This window comes from Bufo bufo, chromosome 8 (genome assembly GCF_905171765.1).
Source record: "Bufo bufo chromosome 8, aBufBuf1.1, whole genome shotgun sequence".
NCBI lineage: Eukaryota > Metazoa > Chordata > Amphibia > Anura > Bufonidae > Bufo > Bufo bufo.
Window position 1 is genome coordinate 22,902,666 of NC_053396.1, and position 17,384 is coordinate 22,920,049.

Below are 17,384 nucleotides of genomic sequence, written 5' to 3' on the forward strand. Positions count from 1 at the left end.
AAAGGGAAGGTTGACACTGAACTTCTTGGAGTAGGTCTTGTGCCAGATTTGCCTACGAAAAGAACCCCCTGTGGGATCCACTTCTGGCTGTGGGTGAAAAAGCTCTGGCTCAAAAACTCCTAAAAAAAACTCACCAAAAAACTCAGTTTGAACCTACCCTTTGGCCGAGCGATACGGGAGGTGTCAGGGTCTGTGCAGTGAAAAATGAATGATTTTGCAAGCAAGTTGAATCAGTTTTGTCTGCGGCTGGGTTCAGTTTTTCAGTAGTTTTTTTTTTGCAATCCTAAATTGCTGTTGCGGCAACTTGCGAGTCGCATGGCGGCCCCATTCAGTTCACAGTGATCTTCGGTCGAGGGGTGTCGTGGCTAAGATCGCTGTGTAGCTCCAAGTGTAAATAGTTACCCTTCATTTCAGTTAGCCAGTCCCAAACTAATAGCACAACTACTACTCCCAGCATGCCGCTTACAGCTGGTGGGAATTGTGCTGTAGATTGGAAATAAATACAATAAAATAATTTATCCAAAGAATGATTCTAATTATAATAACATGCCGGATAAAGCAGCATATCATACAAAAATCTCACACCGGAGCAGCTTGGAATCTAACCAACTCGAGTTTCGCCTCTTATACAGTAGAGGGGCCGTGCCGTGGGGAAAGCGGTCAACGGCGACACTCGAATTGGACTCGATTTGGTTAGTTTCCAGGCTGCTCCATTTGATACGATTTATGCACTTTATTTATCCTGGATGTTTTGTAAGCTGGTGTCTGCAGCGTGTCCTCATCTCTTTTTTCTTCCCTACGAAAGTCCTGAGGACACCACCTTTACAGTTTGTGGACTGTACCCTGTGCCAATATTGGATCATCAAGATAAGCGGCTCATTTCGTGCCGACCTGTGATAAATTTTCTGAGCCCACTACAGAATGGAGACCGCCCGAGGGGGGTGAAGGGTGGTAGGCCCAAAAATGAAAAATCACTTTCTAAAAAATCATTTTATTTGCGAAACAATTTGCATAAAAAGAACAATAAATATAGTTATACCTATGTACAGGCTTTGCATAAGTTAGAAACACACAAAAGCGAAATGACGCTCTCTGGAGACAGACGCAGTGCGGTGATGAAGACTGTCCTGTGGGGCACCACCACCAGACAAAACAGTCACTGAAGACCTCTCTCCTAGGCAACACTCTGGCATCCTAATGACACAATATGGCCACAATTTACCAAAGCAAACAGTGTCCTGTATTCAGTGGTTCTGTCCCCCAGGGCCGGTCCGGTAACAAGCTCAAGCACAAAAGACTGAAAAAGCACATACATACAGTATATTGAGGGACATGAACGAGCATTGTGGTCCACAGCAAACAATCAGAAACACCACTGATTGCTATGGACGATACCACGTACAGTTATGATATACATCCACACTGTGTACTATGTATTAATTCCCTATTATACAAGGCTGGGGCTGCGTACTGTCATGCTCCTACGGACAAGTCACGGGTGGACCCCAAAAGACCACAGGAAAAACCAGAAGTAAGGCACTTATACAGTTCCACTGAGGTAGGCAGTGCACCGCAGGGCTGGTGATGAAAAGAGCAAAGGATTCTGGGTAAAGTAGTTCAAATTCATACGGCAGAACTTGCCATTTCTTCTGTATTGGGGGAAAATAGTGCAAAAATGGTAAATTTCATTTTGTTCTTGTCCGTTAAGAGTTCCCAGATCTCACGCCTTTTGATCAGATGGGAACATGCACTAAAATCCTAGTCTGAGACCATCATCTGCTTCTCCAGGGTATGGTCCTATAGGGCATTGCTATGGGAAGCAGCAGAAAGTCCGGGGATACTGCATCAATTATAGATCCGTCACTTTGTTTTCCACCAGAGCAGAGATCTGTTGGAGGCGATATGCCAGCTGCATCTTCTGCCCGCTGGGATCCTCCTCCAGAGCCTGGCTGATCTGTTGTAAAGGAAAGAAGGATGAAGGTTAGTGGAGATCTCACGCGGGCAGAAAGGCATGTAAGGGTATTTTACATGATTAAGGGGACTATTCCCTTTAAATATTATATCACCGTCTATATTATTATTTACCTTTACTATTCTGTATTTTCTGATTTGTCAGTTTTCACATTTATATATTTAATCACACTTAGTAAATATTTTTATCACTCAAGCCTGCTTAAGCCTATTTATTCTCAAATCTTTGAATTCACGTTAAAAGAAATGCACAAGAACATCCTCCATCTAATGCCACAATCCTCATGGAGAAGGAAAGGATCACGTCCTGCATACAGAGGATGGGTCTGAATGACCTGGAGCCAGCAGTGCAAGAATGCAATTGTTATAAATAGAGATAAGCGACTGCCAGATACAACTACAGGCACTTATCTCTAGGAAAATCCAACCTGTTTGATGGGTGACGGCAAACAGACACGCCACAAATATCTCATGTCTACAGTCACAACCACAGGCGAGGCAGCGCCTCTGTAATGTACGATTTGTATAGACTGAGATAAAAGGAAGTAAAAGGCACACTCACCGGATCGTAGTACTTGTTGATATAATTATATAGTTCTTGTAAGGCAACCAGAGTGTTCAGGTCATCGGAGTGAATCTGAAAGGAAGCAGAGGGGCTATCTATTATACATATATAGGCATATTATAAATCCCGGGAAACAAGAAAAGTCCCAGAAAAGACCTAATACTCATAACCACATGCTGGGCATGCCCTTGAACCTCTCATTTAAAGGGGTTTTCCGGGATTTTCATATTGATGGGCTATCTTCAGGATAGGTCATCAATAGGAGATCAGCAGGGGTCCAACTCTTGGACTGCTATAAGAGGCCACAGTGCTCCTGGGCCCATGTGATGTCACGTTCATCAGTCACGTGGCCTAGGCGCAACACAGTTTCGATCAAGTGAATGGGGCTAAGCTGTGATACCAAGTACGGCCACTATGCAGTGGACAGGAGTTGGACCCCCACCGATCTCATATTGATGACCAATCCTGAGGATAGGCTACCCATCCAAAAATCCATCAAAACCCCTTTCATTTATTCCTCTTTGTGCACAGGCTTCCATTTCATTAAAAACATTGGGGGTCATTTACGAACAGATATACATCACTTTTGTGGCGTGTATCTGGCGCAGATTCTGTCGCACGCCACGTCTAAAAAAAAATGGGGGCATGGCATGGGTGTCCCGTCTCTTTCATTCATCATTTTCTACACCTGGTTTACGATCTACACCGAAGTTATGTAGAGGCCGGCGCCTCTTCATAACTTCGGCGATCCACCGCCAGCATAGGGTCTCAATAAATGTGCTCCGTTATACCCAGGAGATTTACTCACCCCTGACAGCTCTGTGAGATAAGAGTTCATTTCCTGGTAGCTAGCAGGGGTGGTATCTGTGATGTCGGCATAGTACCTAGGAATGGAAAACATAATACACATGTATAACAGAAAGAAGATGGACCATATTAGAACACTTTTTTTTTTGCTCCCTAAATGGAAAAATAAGTAACTTTCTAAATAGCCTTCTTTAGAAATTTCCTACCACTTTGCTTCTGCATAGTGTAAGCCCTTCACCCCGCTGCTGAAGTGGACATAAATCTGTCACAGCTCTGCTCCTATTTCTGATGTCTCTTTCTGCTCCCCCCAGCAGAAGGGAGGGGGAGGAGGTTGTACATGGCAGAGTAGAGTGTGGATAGAGGGGAAAACGTCCATGGAGGGCAGCTCACACAAGCTATAGATTGGGGGGAAAGCACATACAAGGCCGGGGGAAGATAGCAGCATTCTGGACACACAGATCCAGCATGTATTACTCGGGGGCAGAAGTCCAACTTGAGGGAAGTCTGAAACTAGGAGCAGGTTGCAAGTTGAATATCAGGGGGTCTGAAAATGAAGGAAGGAATGAAGATTGCAGCCTGGAACTTGTCATATTAAAGGTGTTCATAGCCAAGGCTTTCTCAACTTTCCTGAAACATACCTACTGCACAAGGCGAGTAGTGCGTGATCCTAAACTATTCGGGGCGCTGTGCGAGAGGCCGGAATACAGTTAACGGTCTCTCCCTATTGGCCGAATGGTTGAATTGGATCACTTGGCTGCATTTACAACATCAACACCCCAATTGTTACCCCCGCTCTTTGCTCTCACGCGGCCCCTAGATTGTTGTATGTATGTGTCTTTCTAATATATATAGATCTCATATCCATCCATCTCATATCTATCAGTCTGTCTACCATATCTCTCTCTCTCGCATATCCATCTCTCTCTCATAGCCATACATCATCCATCTTATATCTGTCTATCTATCCATCTCCGCTCGTTGCTGTGCCCCCCCCCACCAGTGAGACCCATGAGGACGCGAATACCAGACAGCCCAAGTCTTCTACAATGGATGGGTATGTACTTACTTCTCCACCAGCTGCTTGTATCGTGGGATTTCACGAGCATAGAGTAATTTATTGACAGGCGAGTCCTGTAATGAAACAAGAAAAGTCGTCCACAGAACGAAACAAGACGAAAGCCGTCCACAGAGCCACATTATATATGGAGAGAAATTGCAGAGATCCTTATGTACTCACTCTGCCCACTTTATGCTCCGAGACGGTACATGAGTCGATGAAGGTCTGAGCAATGACTGAAAGGATGGAGTCTACATTCTCCGACACCTCGATATCAAAGACCATCTGAGGGTTCTTCAGTATGAGCACCCAGAACCTCTGCATCAGGCTGTGACCAGGCAAAAAGACAGATGGACCCCAGGAGTCATTAATAAAACATTGTTATGTTCTAGTGGTGGCTCCCCCTAGTGGTGATCCCAGGAAAAAAGAATCAATGTTCCATCCCCTGTTACAGGGATGCCAAACTGGTGGAAAGCTAATGCCCGTACAGCCTACTGCTATCAGGGCATGCTGGGAGTTGTAGTTTGCAACCGCTAGAGGGCCACAAGTTGTACATCCCTATCCTATTGCAATAAGGCAGGGATGCCCAACCTGCGGCCCTCCAGCTGTTGCAAAACTACAACACCCAGCATGCCCAGGCATCCTACAGCAATCAGCCTACAGCAGGGCATGATGGGAGTTGTAGTTTTACAATAGCTGGAGGGCCGCAGGTTGAGCATCCCTGCAATAAGGTATTACATTAATGGTAGATTAATGGGTATTACACTTTCAGGGAATAAAGCATATGTTTTGCATAATGTATATTCATACTATTTTTCCGGTATACATTCTGTATCGATTCCTCATGATTTTCAAGATCTCCGCTTGCGGTCATTTAATAAAAACCTTAAATGGTTACTTCCAGGGGATAAAAATCAATCTCAGTCATGTAATGAACACGTGTGCATGGCCTGTTACAAGACACAGCTCTGATAACAACCGTCAACCTGTGTGACCGTTTTTTTCGGCCTTGGAAGTTGACACTGAAGGATCATGGAATGACAGCAAGCAGAGATCTTAAAAATGGTGAGGAATTAATACATACAGAACTATATAACCTTTTATTCCACAATAAATTATGGGGGTTATTTATGACCAGATATACGCCTGTGGCTTATATCAGGCGCAGATTTTGTCGCACGCCATGGTGCGACAGACTCTGCGACTTTTCTTCGTTTACGCCAGGTCCAAAAGAGGGGGCATCATTCCAAATGGTCTAAATGTAAACCAGCGCCTCTTCATAACTCCGGCGGATCCATAATATTTTTGTTCTGCCCAATCTGACCCTCCAGTGTGGTGCAATGCTCCTGCGTGCTGGGCGGTACAACTTCGCATGCCCAAAAAATACAGTGCGCTGGTCCGAGTAATTACATACACTCTGGGCATGGTACTCCCGCGAGTTGGAGCACTGCACCAGCGAGGAGAGAGGAAGGAGGCAGCTTTGGGTGACCAAAGCCAACTCTCTATAGCCTTCTGAATGTCTGACTTTGGTTGTACCAAGAGAGACAGCTCTGGAGCACAAACTTCAGCTCCGAAAAGTGAAATACTCTGCACTCTAAACCAACAGGAAAATTTGTGGGTGCTAGTAAGTTTTATATTACTGTTACTGCACCCACCTGTGTGTCTTCCAGATATGAACTGTCTCCTTATCTACAATTCCATGTTTCTCAGCCATTTCATCCAGGAAATCAAAGAAGTATTTGATGGCTATGGGGACAGGCCGATTTACCCCCAACATGGCCTGGAAGGTGTCATCGACAAACTTCTGCAGTGTTCCCTGTGAGGAGTAAAGATGGGTAAGTGTCCGCTGCGGCACATCATAACCAACCCTCCCTCCCCGCCGGGCTGCCATCCTCCTTACCTTCATGTATAGCAGGCGCGTTAGGTAGATTTCTGGAATGGCTTTGGCGCGCTCTCTCTCCCGCAAGCTGCTCCGCCGCTGCTTACACACCTCCGGCTCCTCAACAGACTTTACCAGGTGCCAGATTCTGATACCACCTTCTTCACCATCTTCCAGCATTGGAGTTTCTGATAAGGAGAGAAGCGATAAGATGGTAGGAGAAGTGACGTGGGGCAATGACAGTTCCGGGTCAAGAAGACCTGAATACTTACTCTCACCACCCATGTAATTGTTGCTTGGCGTCTCACATTGATTATTATGTAGCCGGGGTATTAAAGCGACAGTGGCGGCATCTGGGACCTTTTACAATAAGAAGAGAATGGTAAAATATGCCCTGGACTGCGCTCTCAGATACATCACACTTAAAGGGGTTGCCAGAGATCTTGATGGACTATCCTCAGGATAGGTCAAGAAAAACAGATCGGCGGGGGTCTGACTCTTGGCACCCCCCCCCCCCCCCAACGATAAGCTGTCTGGAGAGACCTCTTCCTCAGCTTGCAACATTACATTCATAAGTCACGTACAAGTGATTGGGGCTAGGCTGCAATACCAAGAAAAGACTCTACTCAATGGACGGCGCTGTGCTTGGTAAACTGCAAAAAAGCCACAGGGCTTACTGAAGGACCAGGGTCTCTTCAAACAGCTGATCGGAGGGGATGCTGAGAGTCGGACCCCCAATGATCTGACATTGATTACTTTACCTGAGGATAGGTCATCGATATTAAAACACCCAGAAAATACCTTTAATCCCTTACCTTATAATGGTTCAGTGTATTCAGCTTCTTCCATTCACCCTGAACTAAGGACGTCAAGTCCTCATCCGAAAGAGTCAAATGGCCAGCTTGACCAGAGCGCCACTCTGTGGAGACATCAGATAATAGAAAGTACAATTCAGGATCCAAACTATATACCCGTCAACTTGACGCGCACAAATGCAATTTCCTTTAAAGAATATGAAGATGCAATAGAGACTTTCAAGACATCCGACTTGCATGCCATGACCTTATCAGAATCGCAGAAGACATAGCTCTCTACAAGATCTCAACCTTTAAAGGGGTTCTCCACTTTGGACAATCTCCTTGTTAAAATATTCCCCTGACGATAAGCTTCAGCACCACCACTGGTAAAGTGTAGTATTGCACAGTCCCTAATGAAATGAATGGGCTGTCCATGTAATGCACAGACTTGCTGGGCCCTCCAGAGCAGTAGATGCACTTTGTATCCACTATTCACTCTGGCTAATAAAAGAAGGTGCTGAACTTGGGGAACCCTGTAAAAACTCATAATTCTCTATTCGTGTATGTGGTGCCTTTGGTCCATGCCTGGCGATATCTCCTCTCTCCTGGTGGGCACAGTCAGCGGAGTAATTACCTTCCCCACTGCACACTGCTCGCAGTCTTCCCGATTCTTAAAAGGCCAGCACCTGCACACAACCAATGGCAGTGTTCCCTGCGGTATACAGTACGCCTTCCCCTATGGGAAGGTGCCTGAGCAATAGGTTCTTGTCTAGTCCTGCAAATGTGCGCTATTGAATTGTTCTGGCCTCCTGTGCCTAAACTCCGCCTGATCACTGTATTGACCATGTGCCACCTGCCCTGACCTATTGCCTGACTACGGTACTATATAAACTCTGCTTGTCCCGTTGGTGCCATGCATCAGTGTTTTTTGTCCCACCTGTGTCAGCAGCCACTAAATGGAGACCACTTGGCTTGGTGGTTCCTGCAGCGAATTACAGAACCCCTGTAGGAGGATGAATGCAGGGGTCCACCTTGACAAGTCCCTCAAGCCAAAAATGTTCAGCAGGCACAGTGGGTCCACATATGTGTTATAGGGTATTTGAACATAGGGCTACCTAAACCAGACAATCCCTTTAAAGGTCCCCAACCCATATTCCCATGGTACATGAACGTGGCATAAATAACGGTTCCTGGTTGAATAATGCAGAGACATCCACCAGTCGCATGGGATATGTAGGTTTTAATTAGTTGGGGAGGCCCAAGTGTTAGAAGCATGAAAGAGAAATTTGAAGTTTGTGCCGCATATTATAATACCCCTACACATACACCCTTATGGTATCTCTGTAGGCCTTACCTAGGTCAAGCGTGTGGACAGGAGATCGCTGAGAGAACGGCGTTCCTTTGTAGACATGGTTCAGTATCTTCCTTTTAACCTGTGTGATGGTGTCCGTGTCCAGCACCTTGACTGGAACCTGCTGCACTTCTGCCCCATTCTTCACTATAACGGTCAACGTCATCGCCCGACACTCAATGTCCTCCCTCAGGAGCCGTCCATCGTTCAGAGTGCGCTTAGCTTTACCGGTCACTGCGTCCACCGGGCCTTTATCCACCTGATACATAATAGCCCGGTACAACCTGTACAAAGGCTCTGCTGCGGCCTCCTGTGAGTGGAGAAAGGAATCCGAGTAATTAAAGGGGTATTCCGCGGCAATTATCAGTTATCTACTGGATAGGTGATAGATGCTATATTGGTGGAGGTCTGACTGCTGGGACCACCGCTGACTGATAGAAAGGTTGTGGCTAGAGGGGAGTTTAAATGGAGGGGTATTCAAGGGCTATGGCCCCGGTGGCCTTGCAGTGCAGGGTTCCTCTTCTGGGGATTATGGGGTCCCAGTGGTCACACCCACAGCAATCTAGCATTAATCACTTATCTAGCAGATAGGTGATCATTTCTGCAAGCCAGAATACCCCTTTCAATACAATATTTCAGACCCCCACATTAGGGCGCTCCAAATATATAGGATTTGAGAGGTAGGAGGTCTGTCTGAAGCCAGGAAGAAAAAATATTGTAGGCAGGGGTCGAGTCGAGGGGGAACGCGTGGGAAACGCGTTCCTGCACTTTTTTCATGGCAGGAACGCCGTTCCCTTTCAGGGCAAAGGGACCAGGAGGGGAAGCGGTGAAATCAGATTCACAAGGGGCGGAGCGGAGGCGAGGCCCTGCGTGACTCGCACTGTGCAGGGCAGGCTAAGTGAGGAGGGAAGGGGAGCGGCTTCAGTTGAGGACGGAAGACTCACTGACTGACTCCCCTCCCCCTCCTGGCTGAGAGCTCCCCTCCTCCTATCCTGAGCCTGCGACTGACTGTCTGCTGAGGTGAGCGTGGCTGGACCATCCGACCGGATCGGGGTCCTGGTGGTCTGGTCCAGACCAGTCTAAGTGTCTGTGACTGTCCCTGAGTGAGTCCGGGGGCCCTAACCCGCCTGGTAGGAGCGCCGGTGGCCAGCAGCCCCAGACCAGACCAGTCAATACCCCCTCTTTTATCTCAGTCAGTACTCTCATCAGATGTGACTGCAGGCAGCACAGCAGCAGGCCAGGATTAATGTGCACAGCCTGGGTGGGAGGCCCACCTTACCCTGGCCTTAGGCAAGTGACAAACTGCCCCCCCCCCCCTCCTCAATCTTAGGCAAGTGACAAACCCAGCTCTGCTACATCTACAATGAGCAACTACAACAAATGTAATGCCAAACTGCAGTTCCTCTATGCGATTGTGATGCCTCAGATAGCTTCCACTGGACCCACAGCCTGTGGGTCCAGTGGAAGCTATGCAAGGCATCACATAGAGGAACTGCAGTTTGGCATTACATTTGTTGTAGTTGCTCATTGTAGATGTAGTAGAGCTGAGTTTGTCACTTGCCTAAGAATGAGGGGGGCAGTTTGTCACTTGCCTAGGCGAGGCCTCCCACTGTGCACATTAATCCTGGCTGATTGATCGCTGCTGCTCCTAAGAGATTTCCTAAAGGGGTATTGACTGGCATTAGGGACGGGCTGGTGGATGAGGGCAGCCACCCGGTCCTGCCTATGGATCACCCAGTTTGCACTTAGCTATGCCCAGGCCCCATGCCAGGGGGTCCCTGATGTATTAACTGACCAATAACATGGAGATCCCAGTGCCAGCTGCCTTGCTGGTGGACGATTGGCATATACTTATGCTGTGGGCCACAGCAGAAGTATATGCCAATCGTCCACCAGCAAGGCAGCTGGCACTGGGATCTCCATGTTTATTTGATGTTAATTTTGCATTTGTCTGTGTAAACTGGCACTTTACAAAAAATTTTGCACTGAATTTTCAGCGAAATATATATATTTTTTGGGGGGGGGGGGGGGGGGCGGTTGCAGTGGATCTTGGGTAAGTTCCCACACTTTTTTCCCCAGGACTTGACCCCTGATTGTAGGTTGTAGATTAATCTTCAACAAAATGGCAGCTCACTGTATCAAACAATGACTGAAGATGTCAGAGCTGATTATACAAGGATACCATTCAAGACGTATTGTCCAAGCGTTTAATACTGATGGGTCATCCTGGATAGGATGTGATCGGTGCATGTCCAACGCCAGGCATGCCCGCTGATCCGCTGTGTGAAGAGCCTGTGGCACCACAGCCTCCTCTCTGCTTGCCGAGCACAACACCGTCCATTGGATAGTGGCTGTGCTTGGTATTGCATTCATTTGAATGGGACGGAGCTGTGTCTAGGCCATGAGACCCAATGAGGGTGATGTCATTGACCTAGGAAGAGGCTGTGGTGCTCATGGAGCTGATCATCAACGGTGCTGAGAGTTGGACCCCCGTCCATCAGATACTGATGGCCTATCCTGAGGACTGGTAACCAGTATTAAAGGGGTTATCCAAGACTATAAAATGCTCCCCCATATGCCGGGCCCCTCACAATGAATCTACTTACCTGTCTTTCCCCACGCCACTACTGGTCCCAGCACCGCCGCTGCTGCAACTGCAGGCGGGGACGAGCCTCCCTAGCATCGCGGATGACGCTAAGGAGGGCCGTCCCCGCCTGCCATTGGCTGCTCCGCCCCGACACCGGATGTTTTCATCTGCGCACAAGGAGAAGCAGCGGGAGCGATGCGGGGAGCCAGGTAAGTATATTCATTGTGAGGAGCCCAGCATATGGGGGACATTTTATAGTCTTGGATACCCCTTTAAACACTCAGACAACCCCTTACATATTTCTGGGACCTCCGCTAACCCTGAGAACAAAGGCCCCAAGGTCCCTGGACGGGAAACATGACACCTCGGCCTCACGGCGGTCAAGTTTCATTAGACGCATGAATACTTACCCGAAGGAAAGAGTGCAGACAGATGGACATCCAGTTGGTCAGCAGCTTCTCCACTATTGTTTCAGTCCTGATAACAGAGAGAGGGGTTCATGCTTGTCATTTTGGTCCTGACCAGCCACGTCTATATGGTGCTTAGTTCAACACCTACCTGCGGAGTACAAGTTTGGGGTTCTTGGCCACGCACTGCTCTATTAGGTTACATAGTAGGGTCTTCATGACATCGGTCAGATACTCCAGTTTACCGTGCAGAGCTACAGTGAGCAGGGAGGCGGCGTGACAGCGATCACGCTGCGATAATGTCACTTGGGTGTCCAGTGTTTCGATCAGCTTGGAGAGAAGAGGAGATTTTACATTTTAACACCATCACATCATATTTCATAATAGTAGATGGTGAAGGGAGTCGGGACAACCATGTACCTTGGTAAGGAAAAGCTTATTATTGAGCAGGTTGGAGAGCTGTGTAAGGCCTTGCTCCACAGTGTTTCGTCTGCTCTCGGGAACATCCAGGCTCCTCCTGAGTGGCGAGATGGTGTCTCCGGGGAAGAATATCTTCTCGGTGTACGTCGTGTAGTCCAGGAATGGAATGCCCGAGCCTTCTATGTCACTGGTGAGATCCATCATTTCCGTCATTAGATCTGAAAATGGAAAAAAATAAAATAAAAATGAGAACCCTGAAATACAATCCCCAAATCTAATGCGGAAAGAAGAGGCAGACACTGGGACAATACCAGTAAACTCCCTTCTGCACTGGTCGCCCACACTGGTCTCCAGGTTCTCCAGTTGTACGAGGACCTTCTCATAATCCCTCTTTGCCTTCTTACTCTGTCTCCTGTAACAAGCCAAAAGTTTATATGACTTTTCGTCAGGACAGCATCTATCGTGCCTCTAGGCCTGTTGCTTATATAGTGCCTACATGTTCTACTACTCACATCGGTCCCTGTACCCAATAAGGTCCATGTCATAGGAAGTCAATGAAAGAAGACCCTCCTGACTGACATGCCAGCTTTGGTAAATACATGTATTCCCTATAAAATAATTCTAGAGTATCTTTTCTTTTTTTTTTTTTTAGAGCCCTTCTATTATTCCTCCTGCAAAACTATGAATACATGGATTACCAGGTCTTCTTCTTCCCCATGTCAATGCGTCCTTACACTTTCATATCGGAGCTTATAATGGCAGATTGTGTAGGCACACATTCTACCGACAACTTATAGAGACGCTAAGGAGGAATAATAGAGGAATGTATAGAAAAGAGTTATAAAAACAAATAAATAAATGGCTCCATAATTGGAATATCATGGGGGACACAGGCATATGATAGGCGCTCTTTAGCCTGTGTTTTGGGAGGAAACGGAGTGCCCCAATGAAATCCAACCAACATACAGAACATACAAACCCAGTGATGCACGACCACCATGCTAACCGCTAAGCCGCCGGCTTATGACAGAAAGTGGACACCAGAATTTAGCAGTGGAATATGCAATCGTACCTGTACATGAAGATGATGATCAGCACAATCGGTATGAGCAGAGCAGCCCCTACTCCTATCCCAATCTTGGCTTCTTTAGGGAAGCTGGACTGCCCCTCCGCATCATATTTCACTTGTCCGAGGTCGAAACGCAGATTCCCCATGTGCACCTAGGTAAAGGAACGTATAAGGTTGTCGCATTTCTGGCAGGGCTATGTATACATGGAAGGGGGGGGGGGGGTACTTTATGGACCACTAACCACAAACTCCGGCAGAGAAGCAGCCCCGGCATCGAGCGGCTGCGGTGACGCATGTGGCGGCTCACAGTACAAGTGGTTGTGGGTGAGCGTTTTCACCGTACATACACCATTTCCAATCATTGCCCGAACTTCTTGTTTGCTGATGCCAGAATCCAGACCTTCGCCCTAAGAAAAGTACAAGAAGGAGCAATGCTATGGACATACGAACTAAGGGGGTCATTTATTATTGGTAGTACGCCACTTTTTGGAGTAATTATGTTGCAGTGGCCAAATCTGTGACCTTTCCCAGGCGGCCCAAAAAAGTAGGCATGGCGTGGGTGGAAAGCGAGCGGGCCAGCCGGACCGGCTCATTCATCATTTTTCATGGAAAATGGTCTTAAACTACGCCAGCAAAGGAGATGGCGTAGTATAAATCATGTCACACGGTCGGCAATTTATGTGGAGGCCCGCGCCACATCCGGCACCAGCAGAGGGGGATTAAGACCGGCGTCTAAATCACCAGTCTTAATAAAAATAAAAAACCGTTGTCTATACTGTCAGGTATCCCAATACGGGAACGCTGATACGGCAGAAAACGCAAATCCTGGACCAATAGGATTTTCAAGCTACCAGAATTTAGCTGTAGGACACAATGCAATAGGGCGGCGGTGTTTGTTGCGATTAGCGTCTTACACTGGCCAATAAGAGTACGGAACGAGCGCTAACCGATGATATAACAAGTCAATTGGCGCTCATTTAAAGGACCTTTTACATGGGATAATGCAAACTGTACAGAGGGTGAATGATCGTTAGTACAATCGTATGTCCCCCCATACTGTGTGCATATTGTCAGTAGCACATCCCGTTTACACAAGGAGATGTGCTGCCAACATACAATCATTTTTACGTTAAAGGGGGTTGTCTCACGAAAAATATTCTACTTTTTCAAAGCAGCACCTGGATCTGAATACTTTTGCAATTGCATGTAATTGATAATCTAGCATAGCCACTGAGTTATTCCATAAAATGTATCTGTATAGCGCCACCTGCTGTTCGTTATTTTCCGTATTTCTCTGCCTTGCTGAGATGGACGCACATGCTCAGTTGCATCCTTCAACTGCCTCCTGAACTGTGATAGACCCCTTTCACACGAGCAAGTTCCATGCAGTGTGCGTCAGCGAGAGCCCCCGTCCTGACCTCCCAGCACTGACGGGTGGCATTGCATTATATTGATTTATGATGCTATGTAACCCTTACAGTTCTAGAATGTATTGGATAACATTATGTCAGTGTTATACAATACATTCCAGAACTGTAAGGGTTACATAGCATCATAAATCAATATAATGCTATGCGACCAGTCAGTGCTGGGAGGTCAGGACGGGAGCTCTCGCTGACGCACACTGCGAGTGTGAAAGGGGTCACAGGGAGAGAGCTGCACCGATAGCGGTGCACTTTACACAGATGGATGAGGTGAGCCAGTGGACACAGGAAGAGCCCTCAGGGGCCACCAACTACCCACAAAAGCTATAGGTAGTAGATGACCATGTTGTATTTGCACCTCTATGTCCAGCACATTCCCCGGCTTCAGGCTGTATGGTTTACTCGGGTTGTCACGGTTCAGAGGCTTCAGGGTTGGGTTCTTCTGGTAAGTGAAGTTCTCCCCGAGGCTGCTGAATGGGATCCGAATATTGTCTAGAACAAAGAATATATCCACAAGGATGGAGTTGTCGGGGACAGAGGGTGAAATGCACTCCATGACTGCGGAGGAGTTTTGGAGACAATTTTCGCTAATCTGAAAGACAAATGAACAATTGATATTACAAACAAAATACTGGAGCTAAAAATTCAAAGTATTAAAAGAGAAAGCGGCAAGATGATCATGAATGGCCTCACCTCCTGGACAGGACCAGGTATAAATTCCCTCCTTCGTCTCCTTTTCCTTCTCCTGTTCTCGTCTCCGGGCTGAGGGTCTTCTACTGGTGACCTGATCAGGGCAGACATACGTGGAGTCTGAACAACGTCCAGGTTCAGACCAGTTACCACAACTCTCCGTCCTCCCCTGTGGAAGAGGCAATGGATTATACATGAGATTCCGGCTCCATGGAGTCTTAAATAGATTTTCTACTGATGACCTCTCCTTAGCATTAGGGCCAATCGGGTCTGGCCCTCCCCCCTTCTTCCAAGAGCGCTCAAACTCTCAACAGCACTAACCCCCATTTAATCGCTGATCTAGGTGCAGCGACATGCAATTAACGCCTCATGCACACGGCCGATGCCCGTAAAACAGTGGGTCCGCAATATACAGGCACCGGCCGTTTGTGCACCACATCACTTGAATGGGTCCGCAATCTAGAAGGTGCAGAGCGGAGGCAGAGAACCCCATGTAAGCATTACGGAGAGCTTCCGTGGGTTTTCTGTCCATTCCGCTACACCGCCAAAAAATAGAACATTTTCAATTTTTTTTGTGGTGGGGACGGATCATGGACCCATTCAAGCTGAATGGGTTTGCATCCGTCTGCGCCAGCCACGCGGATGATGCCCGTGCATTGAGAACCGCAATTTACAGTCCCTAAAGGACGGAACAAGTGGCACGTATTCATGTGCATGACCCCTAACTGTGTAGATGTGACTGGTAGTGCAGCTTAGCCCTGTTCACTTAAAGGGGTTATCCAATTTCAAGAACCTAGACTTCATCCCCATGTGCCGAGCACCTCATTGGTAATATACTTACCCCGCTCCCCGCATCGCCGCTGCTGCTTCTCCCTGCACACGGATAAAAACATCCAGTGTCGGGGGTGGGGGGGCAGCCAATGGCAGGCGGGGACGGGGACGAGCCTCCCTAGCATCATGGGTGACACCGGGAGCAGAGTAAGTATATTACTGGTGAGGGGCGGTTTCTTGAAATTGGATAACCTCTTTAAAGGAGTCAAAATGGCACTAAAACAAAAGAAGGGACACTAACTGCACTGCTCCACCACCGCTCCTGTTCCAAAGCTTCCCTGGTCCCTGCTGGTTTCCATTTCCTGGCCCTTCTCAACACATATAAAATGATCACTCAGCCCATCACAGTCCACAGCAGTGACCCATCATTTCGTGTGTGTGTTGAAAGGGTCCAGGGAGCTCAAAAAATTTCAAAGATGCAAGGGTAGGGGATAGGTGAGGTATCACGGTTAAAAAAATAAAATAAAAAAATACTGGCTGGACAGTTCCTTTAAATGGGCAAAGCAGCACCACCAGACACATCCACGCATGTATGCACATATCAGTGTCTGTATGAAGAGAGTTGTGCAGGCAGGACATATTGAAGGACTATCCTCAGGACAGGTCTTCAATATCTGATCGGTGGGGCTCAGACTCCTCGCACCCCCTCCGATCAGCTATGTGAAGAGGAGGCGGCACTTGCTCTTCAAGATTACACTGCGCATGATCTCGCTTCCAGCGGCGGTAATTACAATGCGCCGCCAAGACTCCCAAGACAACGAGCAGTGTAATCTTGAAGAGGAAGTAGAACTTGCACGAGTGCCACCTCCTCTTCAAAAAGCTGATCAGAGAGGGGTGCGGGGAGTCGGACCCCCACCGATCAGATATGACCTCTCCTGAGGATTGGTCCTCAATATTACTGGCTGCACAACCCCTCTAACAAATGAAGGGGCCACGGCCTCCTGGAGAAAGTAAAAGGCCCCTTAGTTCTGCTGATAATGGGGTTCCTGGAGCTTGGACTTGCATAATCACACATTGGTGGCCTATCCAAGGAGAGACCATCAAAATAAAATCCCCAAAAACCTTTTAACCTAGACTGTAGAGCATGTTTTCGGTTCCTACCCATAGAAAGCACTGGAAGGGTAGGCGGAAGAAATGGTTGGGTTTTCTGTGTAGTTGTACAGTGCGTCCTCCAGACGTCTTACTGCTTGACCATAGAACACCCGGACCTGCATCTCCTGCTGCACAGAACTGGGGCTTGTGATACAATATAACTCGTCGTCTATTAAGTCCCCAAACCTGAAAGAGGCATAAAAAAAAAGATCAACTCTTCTGGTCACCGACGACACAAAAGAAGATTAACAACAGAGAATAGGACTACTAACACTTCACAAGGCAAATCCCCCACAGTCACAGTTATCTGGTCACCAGTCAATAGCTTGGAACCAGAAATGGTGATCACTGTCCCACCAGCCATGGGACCTCTTAGTGGATCCAAAATATGAAGAATAGGGTCCTGCATTAAAAGAAGAAAAAAAAACAATTGATGT

General features: G+C 47.5%; 1 protein-coding gene across 2 annotated transcripts in view; it reads right to left on the reverse strand.

Moving 5' to 3' along the window:
- Window positions 1–975: 975 nt before the first annotated feature.
- The window catches only part of PLXNB3 (plexin B3), a 76,840-nt gene continuing 60,431 nt past the window's right edge, over window positions 976–17,384 (reverse strand). For both annotated transcript variants that reach the window (XM_040405127.1, XM_040405128.1), the window contains exons 16-35: window positions 17,220–17,350; window positions 16,957–17,133; window positions 15,028–15,193; window positions 14,693–14,926; window positions 13,153–13,317; window positions 12,914–13,062; window positions 12,153–12,253; window positions 11,842–12,059; window positions 11,573–11,751; window positions 11,425–11,491; window positions 8,431–8,737; window positions 7,095–7,198; window positions 6,552–6,639; window positions 6,301–6,467; window positions 6,056–6,216; window positions 4,581–4,728; window positions 4,410–4,474; window positions 3,345–3,420; window positions 2,534–2,608; window positions 976–1,954 (exon numbers count right to left, since the gene is read on the reverse strand). In XM_040405127.1, the coding sequence (XP_040261061.1) occupies window positions 1,850–1,954; window positions 2,534–2,608; window positions 3,345–3,420; window positions 4,410–4,474; window positions 4,581–4,728; window positions 6,056–6,216; window positions 6,301–6,467; window positions 6,552–6,639; window positions 7,095–7,198; window positions 8,431–8,737; window positions 11,425–11,491; window positions 11,573–11,751; window positions 11,842–12,059; window positions 12,153–12,253; window positions 12,914–13,062; window positions 13,153–13,317; window positions 14,693–14,926; window positions 15,028–15,193; window positions 16,957–17,133; window positions 17,220–17,350 (2,883 nt within the window). In that variant the 3' untranslated portion in view covers window positions 976–1,849. The remainder of the gene's footprint in view (window positions 1,955–2,533; window positions 2,609–3,344; window positions 3,421–4,409; window positions 4,475–4,580; window positions 4,729–6,055; window positions 6,217–6,300; window positions 6,468–6,551; window positions 6,640–7,094; window positions 7,199–8,430; window positions 8,738–11,424; window positions 11,492–11,572; window positions 11,752–11,841; window positions 12,060–12,152; window positions 12,254–12,913; window positions 13,063–13,152; window positions 13,318–14,692; window positions 14,927–15,027; window positions 15,194–16,956; window positions 17,134–17,219; window positions 17,351–17,384) is intronic.